This window comes from Tiliqua scincoides, chromosome 9 (genome assembly GCF_035046505.1).
Source record: "Tiliqua scincoides isolate rTilSci1 chromosome 9, rTilSci1.hap2, whole genome shotgun sequence".
NCBI lineage: Eukaryota > Metazoa > Chordata > Lepidosauria > Squamata > Scincidae > Tiliqua > Tiliqua scincoides.
In genome coordinates, this window is record NC_089829.1 from 46,003,638 (window position 1) to 46,014,436 (window position 10,799).

The 10,799-nt window shown below is 44.5% G+C and overlaps 1 protein-coding gene across 1 annotated transcript; it reads right to left on the reverse strand.

The window, feature by feature from the left end:
* Nucleotides 1-2,440: 2,440 nt before the first annotated feature.
* LOC136660434 (C-signal-like) lies at nt 2,441-9,327 on the reverse strand. Its single transcript, XM_066637612.1, has 6 exons — nt 9,184-9,327; nt 8,837-8,888; nt 6,460-6,647; nt 4,544-4,702; nt 4,198-4,308; nt 2,441-2,554 (listed from the first exon to the last, which is right to left on the reverse strand). Exons 1-6 carry the CDS (start codon nt 9,325-9,327, stop codon nt 2,441-2,443), a joined length of 768 nt encoding a protein of 255 aa, XP_066493709.1.
* Nucleotides 9,328-10,799: the final 1,472 nt, after the last annotated feature.

Genomic DNA, 10,799 nt, shown 5'->3' on the forward strand with positions numbered 1-10,799 from the left:
ACAAAGACCCCAGGGAGCACACCAGATAACAAGAGATCTCATCCTGGTGCCCTCCCCTGCACCTGACATAGCCCATTTCTAAAATCAGGAGGTTGCATATGCACATGATGGCTTGTAACCCGTAATGGATTTTTCCTCCAGAAACTTGTCCAATCCCCTTTTAAAGGCGTCCAGGCCAGATGCCATCACAACATCCTGTGGCAAGGAGTTCCACAGACCGACCACACGCTGACTAAAGTAATGTTTTCTTTTGTCTGTCCTAACTCTCCCAACACTCAATTTGAGTGGATGTCCCCTGGTTCTGGTGTTATGTGAGAGTATAAAGAACATCTCTCTATCCACTGTATCCTTCCCATGCATAATTTTGTATGTCTCAATCATGTCCCCCCTCAGGTGTCTTTTTTCTAGGCTGAAGAGGCCCAAATGCCGTAGCCTTTCCTCAAAAGGAAGGTGCCCCAGCCCAGCAATCATCTTAGTTGCTCTCTTTTGCAGTTTTTCCATTTCCACTATGTCCTTTTTGAGATGTGGCGACCAGAACTGGGCACAATACTCCAGGTGCGGCCTTACCATCGATTTGTACAACGACATTATAATATTAGCTGTTTTGTTCTCAATACCTTTTCTAATGACCCCAAGCATAGAATTGGCCTTCTTCACTGCCGCCGCACATTGAGTCGACATTTTCATCGACCTGTGCACCACCACCCCAAGATCTCTCTCCTGATCTGTCACAGACAGCTCAGAACTCATCAGCCTATGTTTGAAGTTTTGATTTTTTGCCCCAATGTGCATGACTTTACACTTACATTGAAACACATCTGCCATTTTGCTGCGCATTCTGCCAGTCCGGAGAGATCCTTCTGGAGCTCCTCACAATCGCTTTTGGTCTTCACCATTTGGAAAAGTTTGGTGTCATCTGCAAACTTAGCCACCTCACTGCTCACCCCTGTCTCCAGGTCATTTATGAAGAGGTTGAAGAGAACTGGTCCCAGGACAGATCCTTGGGGCACACCGCTTTTCACCTCTCTCCAGTGTGAAAATTGCCCATTGACACCCACTCTCTGTTTCCTGGCCTCCAACCAGTTCTCAATCCATGAGAGGACCTGCCCTCTAATTCCCCGACTGTGGAGTTTTTTCAGTAGCGTTTTTTCAGTAGAGTTTTTTCACGGTGAGGGAATGTATCGAATGCCTTCTGAAAGTCCAGATATATAATGTCTACAGATTCTCCTGCATCCACATGCCTGTTGACCTTTTCAAAGAATTCTAAAAGGTTTGTGAGGCAAGGCTTACCCTTACAGAAGCCATGCTGATTCTCCCTCAGCAAGGCCTGTTCATCTGTGTGAAGCAAAATGGGAAAGGTGCAAAGGAAGCAAAATGGGGAAGGGGAACAAGCCTGGGCTTGTCTAGGTGGCTTGACAAAACTGGATGAAGTAATTTGTGACACCCACCAGGTGAAGCCAGCAACTATTTGAAAGAAAAGCACAGGAAAAACAACAACACCTCAGCTGCTACATGGTAGGAGGTTTCCAGGTTGGCCTGGAGTCAAAACAGCAACCTAAACAAAAGGGCTTCAGATGGTGCAATCAATGGCAGTTTCACATCGGGGGCCACTGCAGAGAAGGCCATGTTCTGTGTTTCTCTTTCTTTGTGTCTCTTTTCCACTAACGCTTTTGGCATTGGCCAGTTAAACAATGTGGTGTTCTGGGAAACAAAGGACATAATGATGTCAGCAGAACATTACATTTTTTGCAGACAAATGCACAGGTAGGCAGATATTTGCATCACATCAAGTGAGTTTTCCCTACAGTGCAAACTACTGAACCAATCAGACCTACTCCTGTTGAATCAGAACAATGGCTCTGGAAGACATATTTGCCTTTTTAATCATATGATATAAAATCTAGAATGTACTATAAGAAACAAATTATCCTTCTAATTTGTTTCTTTTATTGGTAAACATTCTTTTTGCCCATTCCTGTTATGTGCTGTTATCTCAGACTAAATCTAACCTACTCCCTGCTCGACTATTCTTAGGATCCAATCCTATCCAACTTTCCAGTGCTGAAGCAGCTGCAATGCAACCCCAAGGAGGCCTCCACCCTCCCATCACAGGGTGCAGCGCATGGCTACATCAGGGCTGGAAAGTTGGATAGCATTTGGCCCTTAGTCCTACTAGAAAATGAATTCAGGCATGATATAGGTCCAGGTTGGTAAAATGAAGAAACATGGATGTGACATGCTGTGCATTTGTTTAATTGTGGGAAGTCTTCATGTTCCTCTGTGCCATGCTCTAAGAATGCAAATAACAGAAACCAGCATTTTAAAGATCAGGCACTTCTTAATAAGTTGTCAGGATTTCAAAGTCAAAACTCAAGATTCATGAAAGCTTCTGGTGCTTGGGGACTTGTGGGCCAGCACTGGATTTCTGACCAGAGCCCTCTCACCAGGGTATGTTCTTCCCTTCCCAGTCCAGAAAGGCTCCTGATGAGGAGGATGATAACTTAGCAAGCACCTTGAGGATGCCCTCCACGCTGCACTGCACGGTCAAAGGTGCCTGTGGGAGGAGGGGAAAGAGGGCAGGATTACTGTTTGGAGGAAAGAGAGCTTTAGGGACTGTGCAGATCACCCAGTCTGCAGAATGACTATTGAAGGAGCTCCCTAGCCCAAATCCAGCACTCTGTTGCAAAAAACATTCACTGCCCTCATTATTCCAACCATGGGATGCCTCTGATTAAATCCCTACACTGGCTTCCTAGCTGCTCCTGGATCCTCCACCAGCTTCTCATCTTCAAAATTCTCTACAGCCTCACCCCCCTCTCTATCTGCCTACTCTTGCATCCTTCCCTATGATGGTAGATCAGACTGTTCTGCATCCCTCAGTTGTCCCAATATACCCTGCTTCCTTAAACGACTCCACCCTTTCTCTCATGTTGCCCCATAGGCCTGCAACTGCTTCCTGGAACATCTCCACAAACATCTCCTATCTCTTCTTGACGTCCTTGATGACCTTTTCCTTGAACCTTTAGCATTAGCCCCCTTGTCCCCATACTGTGCTATGACTAAACCTAAGTATATATCCATGAAATCATCACATATTCCACCCCAAACTATCCTTTTTCCCACTTCCTTCTTCCCCATTGTACCATTTGTGAAAGCAAACCTAACTGCGCTCTCAGCTGAAGACATAGCTGCCTGTGCTACCCCACCAGTGTTGCATCTAGAGACCCAGCTGCCAATGCAAGCAAGTAAGGCACCAAGGGGTACAGGGTGTGGGGAGGGTGGTAGGGAGGCAGGGAGGGGTGTTTTGGGGCAAGGGAGCAGGCTGCCCTACGGAGCTTCTCAGATTTGAGCCAGCTATTTAGCAGGCACAAATCTAGGAACCCTGGTGTAATGCCAGGAGGGAGGTTAGGACAGAGTGGAGGAGGTCTCCTTAAATACCCCATTACCCCAAGTAGACCTCTAGCTTCCTCCTAACCTGCACTGAATACAGCACAGGCCATGCAGCCTGGCTGGGCCAGCACAGGTTAGGATTGGGCTGTGAGAATTTTGAGATTGTGAGTCCGTTGAGAAAAGGATCTGTCTTCCCACATTTTTTCTCTCTCAAAAGTAACAATATTGACCACCATCATTTGCCCCACATCTATAAAATCTGGAGCCTGGAGCACGTGAAACCAGTCATGAGGTTCCTGTCTTCGCCCAGTCAACGCATATTCATGATCCACAAAGTCAAAATTGGAACAAAGAAGGACAGACCAGGTATGGTAAAAAATAATAATAATAATCCAGAGTAGCTCCAGGAAATAAAGTGACTTTATACTGAAACTTAAGTCTAGTTGTCACAAATAGGAGATGAGATGGTGGTAAACTCCTATATGGACTGTACCACTGCAGGTCTGGGATCATTTGATGGAATGCTCTTTCATGTGAAACTATTTCCATGCACATATAAAACTTAAATGCTAGACAGAAGGTTATTCCCTGACATGCAAACTTTTTTAAATGTGTGGGATTGGTTTTATTTAGTTTTGTGGGTGCATTCCACAGAGTCCCTGTCTGTAGTTGGAAATGGTATACTTCAGACACAGACATACCACCTCATCTGCTGTTTATGAGAGTGAGGCCTCAAGGTCTTTTCAACACCATGGCTTCTGGGGCTGTCTACAAATATATTTCCCCTTCTAGAACCCCCAATAATACCTGCTCTGTTCCCATGTCTGTTTTTACCCAACCAGGATGAATCGACGTGCACAAGATCCCATCACCTTTTAGTTCCTCAGCCATGCATACAGTTACCATGTTCAGAGCAGCCTGCAACATGAAAACAATCTTTAACCTGGACAACTCTTGGCACCACTTCTTTCTCTGAAGTGCACTACTGAATCCTTGATCCACTGGCCAGTTTTAGCTCTCAAAGGCTCTCAACTGATCGAGGGATACTGGAGCTAAGGGTTGGCCAACTGGCTGGCTGACAATGGCCATTGCTCCCATGGGGTGACTATTTACAGCCAATGGGATGTCCCATCTCCTTAAAGAAAAGGCTTACCTTGCTCGTTCGGTACGGGTACATTGAGAATGGCCAATCTTTCAAGCCCCTTTCAAGGGAGCCTGCTATGGAGGACATGTTGATGATAGCTGCCTTGCTGCAGCTCAGCTCTTGTGTGGGTGACTCCTTGGCTGCTTTCTTCAGTAGGGACAGGAATTCCTAAAATGCACATTAAACAGCAGGCCACAAAAATTAGGACTCTGAAACACTTAGTTTAGAAAGCTCCTAGCTAATATTAACTTCATACAATAACGCCATTTCTGCTAAACGTGGCATATACGCAACAGGGACCAAATGTGTATACCTGTGGGCCGGGCAAAAATGGGTTAACATATGTATTTCATTAGCTTTATACTAATCCCCACCAATTAGGGCTGGCATCAACCACATCAGTCACTGACCAAGGGGCCAGTCCCATCAGAGAGCCTACCTGGTCAGGCTAACCCATGAACCCCCAGCAGTGGTAGTAGTGATGGCAACCAATATATCACCAGAGACAGAAGAGGGGCACCACAGAGAGCCAGTGCAGGGCTGACCCCAGGCTTCCCAGCACCTGATATGATCCAGCTGATCAAGACCTGATCCTATTTCTGTTCTGCTACATCCTGGTCCAGCATCACTCTCCCTCTGAACTTTTTCTTATCCCAACCGCAGCCTCACTCCGATCCTGTTGACTGAGGCCTGGACTCAACAGTACTTTGATTAGTTTCTTTTCACTCCTGTTGATTACTGACCATATGATATATCCCCTGTTGCCTCTAGCATACCTGAGGGGGGCAGGGAGGACAGGGCCCCATGGCGACATGCCTGGGGGGGCAGCATCCACTGCTCCCTCGCAGGCACTTAGAGTGGCCTTTTCCTTTTTTTTGTGCTTAGAAACAAAAACAAAAGAAGCGGGTGACTGTTCAGAGCTGCGCACAAGCATTACAAGTGGCCGTGAGGGTGGCAGTAGGATGTGCCCCATCACAGCCATGTGGAGTAGTTGTGCATCGCTCTGAGCAGCCACCTGCTTCCTTCACTTTCTTTTTAAAGCAAAAAATAAAAAAGCAAACAGCCACTCAGAGCAATGCGCTAAGAGCGTCCTGGGAGGAACTGTGATGACATCAACGTATCAGAGCCAGGGTGGTGTAGTGGTTTGGGAGGTGGAGGTGGATCCAGGTCCAAATCCCCCCTCAGCCACAAAGCTTCCTGGGTGACCTTGGGCCAGTCACTTTCTCTCAGCCTCACCTACCTCACAGGGTCGTTGTGAGGACAAGAAGGACGGGAGCACTGTGTACACCGTCCTGAGCTCTTTGGAGGAAGGGCGGGATAAAAATGTGAAAAATAAATATCACCACAATTACTTCCAGGTCAGGCAGGGGGTGGCATTTGAAGGCATGGCCCCAGGCGCCTGCCCGCCTCTTTTTTCATTTCTCATGGCATGTCACCGTCTCCAAACCTCCTGAAAACTGTTCAGTCCTAGACCTGTTCTTGCTCACCATTATTTATTTATTTATTTATTTATTTATTTATTTATTTATTTCCTGCCTTTCTTCTTAGGGCAATCAAGGCAACTTACAGAATTAAAACAACAACAACAACAATAAAACATTAAAAAATTGAAACAATAAAAACAAAACAAACCCCAATGGATTAAAATTACATTTTGATTAAAATGCCAGCCCACCAAATGCAAATTCTATCAAATTCATCTATCAAACGCAATTCTAAATTTAAAAAATCTTAAAGCCCTGCTCAAAGGTCTCCAGGGAGGGAGGGAATTCCAAAATAGGGGTGCCACCACTGAGAAGGCCCTATCCCTTACCTCTGCTACCAATGTCTCCTAATCTTCATCTCTGGTACCCTTTAAGTAGCACACAACTCAGTTTCCTACAAATTTCCCACTGCCCCGAAAAGGAGGAAAAAGATACTTTCACCTTGACCAAGAGGATGGGCCCCACTACATTGGTGTTGAACACTGACAATAGCTCTTGTTGCTCCACAGTCTCCAGGTTGGCCATGGAGTGAACACCCGCATTGTTGATGAGCAGATTCAGGCCTTTATCTTTCAGATGAGACCCCACCACTGACACAGCAGCTTTCACACTGGATTGGTTTTCTACCTCTGACATGAGCAAACAAGAGCAAATGAGGAAGGGATCAGACTGAACATGGAAGGAAAGAAGAGCTATTCAAAATTCAGCTATACCAGGGTAGACCTGCTAATTGGGTAAGAGGCACTTTGTCAAGTGGGTGCTCCTCTTTTTAGCAGGGGGAGAGTAACTGGCCCACCTCACCCCAGCAGTGTCTTTTCTAGCCAGCTAGAAAGTGTCTTTTCTAGCCAGCTTTTCTAGCTGTCTGCTGGTGTTCTTTTTGCATCTTTTTAGATTGTGAGCCCTTTTGGGACAGGGAGCCATTAGTTATGTGATTTTTCTCTGTAAACCGCTTTGTGAACTTTTAGTTGAAAAGCAGTATATAAATACTGAATAATAATAATTAATAATAGACCTGTGTAGCCAGGAACAATCATTGTCAGTCGGTACCTGTGTACATTTATTCACACATCCCATTCAAATGTAACTGTAATCTGTGTACAGTGCACCTGGATTGTTGATTTGTGAAAATGAAGAAAGGTACAGACATTTACACAGGTATATTCTGTACCTGGGTGCAGCATAGCATGAGAACAGCCTTTATGCAGTACAGTGGCAAGAGTGTTAGATTTAGATGGGTGTTCAAAACCTAGGCTTATATCCCCATGAAACTATTTCAAACTTCCCATTTTTGACTCAGGTGGCAAAGTGCTCATGTTTCATTATCTGGGACCCGGGTACCTCATGACTGATTTCTTCTACAGGAACCTACCTGCAGACTGACATCACCTATGAGAGTCTTTGCTCCATGTTTCACCTCTATCAGAGGTGTGGATGAAGATATTTTCACTTTTAGGCCAGGCTGGTTAAAATTAGTTTGTATTTTGGACTTCCCATTTCAAGCATATGTCAAGGGAGTAGTTTTTGGTCACAATTCCATGCATGTGTATGTGTATGTGTATGCCATAGAAACCTTTGAACATGCCTATATGTGATGCGGGAGGCAACATCCATAATCCCTCCCCCAATGATGAAATGTTATTCCATTTTTGTTTTCTTATGTTTTACTTTTGCAAGACACTTTTGGAATTCATGTTGATCAGATAGTGGATGAATGAATGAATGAATGAATGAATGAATGAGTGAACCTTTATTAGGCATAGATAGAGAAATCATAAAAGCAAACATAATTAGTCCTAATCCCGTTTATCAAAAACGGAGTTAAGATACTAAATTACTAATAAAACATTTACAGTTCAACATAAAATATCAACATTTTTGACAAATTACATTAAGAAGGCTTGGAAATCACCAAAAGTAAAAATTTAGAAATTCCCTCTAGCACATCTGGTGAGCAGTCATTTAGGAGACACCTCAGTTTTGCCTCATCCGAAAGCCCATTCATTTTGCCGAGAAGTGGAGTCATGTAAGTGTGGCGGGATCTAGTGTGCCGAGGACAATAAAAAAGAATGTGTATGATTGATTCAACATTTCCCAAATTACAAGGGCAGAGGCGTTCTTTATATGGTATTTGCCTATATCTGCCTTCTGTGACCTTGGATGGAAACACATTGAATCTTGCCAAAGAGATTGCACGAAGTTCAGAGGGGTTGATCAGAATACTCAGATAAGGAGCCATTTGCCCATACTTTAGCAGGATAGAGAAATTAAGAGGGGAGCAACTTCTAGAAGCAAGTTCAAAGAGGTTTTGTGCCTCAATGTCTACCATTCTTTGCTTTACCCTTTGATAAACTTCAGGGAATGGATAGAAACTTAAAAAATCCAATGAAAAACCAATTGATTCGATTTTTGATTTAATTTGGCTATACCATTTAGAAGAACCAGACTCAGATAGCATTCTGGATAGGAGACTGCCTGGTTTCACGTTATAATGTAATTGCAGCCAATAGCGTATGGTTAAAAGCCATGCTCTTGATACTAAGAGCGATTGTCTGGTCTCCAAACATAATGCAGAGTATGGTACAGATTTAGGTAAACCCAGGATAGCCCTCAAAAATTTAGCTTGGATACTCTCAAGGGTCAGATAGTGGATTAGAAATATCTCAAATACATAAAAACGCAAATAAATACATGTGTGTCTGGAGCCATAGCACTTATGCATTGAATGGCCAGCTTTCTCTGCATTAAACAGAAATTGAGTATGGCATTCAAGAGGATTGGGACCCCACTGGGGCAGAAAGGGAAGGGATACATTCTGTACCTAATTTAATCACACAGATGCTGGGATGCTTCTTAGCCAGTTCGTGCAGTGCCTGGAATTGGAAACGGAAAGATAGTTGAAAAAAGAGCAGAAGGTCAGAAGATGGACAGTGGGAAACCCCTACTTTTCATTACATTGATGAGGCCTCCATGACTGCCCCTGCCCCAAAGCGGAATACAGTGTTTACCCCATTGGCATGGCTTCATCAGCGCTGGAAAGTTAGATAGGATTGGGCCCTGTGTCAGAAAGTCCTTTAAGGCCTTTCACTAAGAAACTCTGACTGCACCAGGACACACCAACCAAGATGCATTCTCATGCCCTATTGCGTGCTTTGACTTTCTACAGACCTTTACTCGGGGTCCATCAGGGTCACGGCAGGTGGCAAAGATGTGTTCCGGAGGATTCGTCACCTCCACCAGCTGTCGCACCAGTTCCAGCCCAATTCCCCGGCTGGAACCTGTTATGAGGACACTGAGGGCCAGGGGAGCCATCCTATTGCTTAAAATGTCTGCCAGTTACAGTCCCTTGCTCCCTCTCATCAACTGCCCATCACTTTGGAACCAGCCAGAGCATCAAATTCTGTTTCAGGAGGCTCCGCCCACAAAGGAATCTCCAACTGCCTCCCAGCCTGCTGCTGTCTTCCCTTCCTGCATGGATGGAAGAGGCTCTTTGCATACTTGTTTATCACTGTTTGCAGTTTAATAATGATCCAGGACATGAAGGCATGCTGTCAATCACAAGAATACAGAGGAGGCTGCCTCTTCTTAGTTCAGCGATTAGCACTGGGCCAAGCTTATCAAACCCCAACTCAGCCATGAAGCTTTACTTGGACCAGTCACTGTCTTCCACTCTAACCTTCCTCACAGGGTTGTTGTGAGAGTAAAAAAGGGGGGGGGAATGTACACTAATCTGAGCTCCCTGGAGGAAAAGCCAGATATACAGGTTGAGTCTCATTATTCACAGTGGGCTCCATTCCAAGTGCTCAAGTGGATAAAAAAAAAACACACTATAGCAAATCAATTTAAAAAACCAAGTTTCTTTGCTCCAGTGATTGAAAAACAGCCTTGCTGACCTTTTGACTCTAAGATAAGAGTCATTAAGAAGACAATCCATCAGCACTTCACTCAGCCCCTCCCTTCAACAATGCCAAATGATCACGTTTCTTTCATGTGCTGGGGAAGGGAGTGGTCCAAAGGAGAGAGAAGGATTGATGGAGCCTGCTGCTCTCTCTCTCTCTCTCTCTCTCTCTCTCATTAAGGAGGCTGTTGTTAAAGGACTGTTCAGTTTTTAAAACTGATTTTAAAGGGATGCATTTTTCCCCTTCTCCAGGGATCAGCACATTCCTTCTCATTTGCAGGGGCCATTTGTGTTGAGTCAAATCCATGTATAAAAAATCCATGTATAAATAGGCTGGGCCTGTACATGTGATAAACATGTCACGCACCCATTTGGGCCACCTGCCTCTTGTAGCCTCTCATGAATGTTCTGAGACAGACTTAGGCCTTCTTATCAGGGTGGCAGTTTCTTCAGCATCAACATCATTCAGTCCAGTAACTGCTGTAAATAAAGCCCATTGCAAAATGATGTAGTAAAATGAATGAAAAGATGGTTTCAAATAAAACCTGCAAAAATAAAATAAACCAACCATCACTGGAGGAAAAAAGTGCTATACTGGGGTGACTTTGACTTAGAGGTCAGTTACTCTTGCCCCTAACTCCATGATAAAGTGCATACAGTCCTATACATGTCTACTCAGAAGTAAGTCCCATTACATTCATTGGCGTTTAGTCCCAGGAGAGTGTTATGGGATTGCAGCCTAAGTTTGAAAGACTTTTGTTAAATTGCACATCCACTACAAAGGTTTAGTTTCACAATGATACAGTGTAATGATTAATGAATCCCTGGAGAAAGCAGATAGTAGGGACACTTAGCATGGGGGAAAGACCTGTCCATCAACATTGCA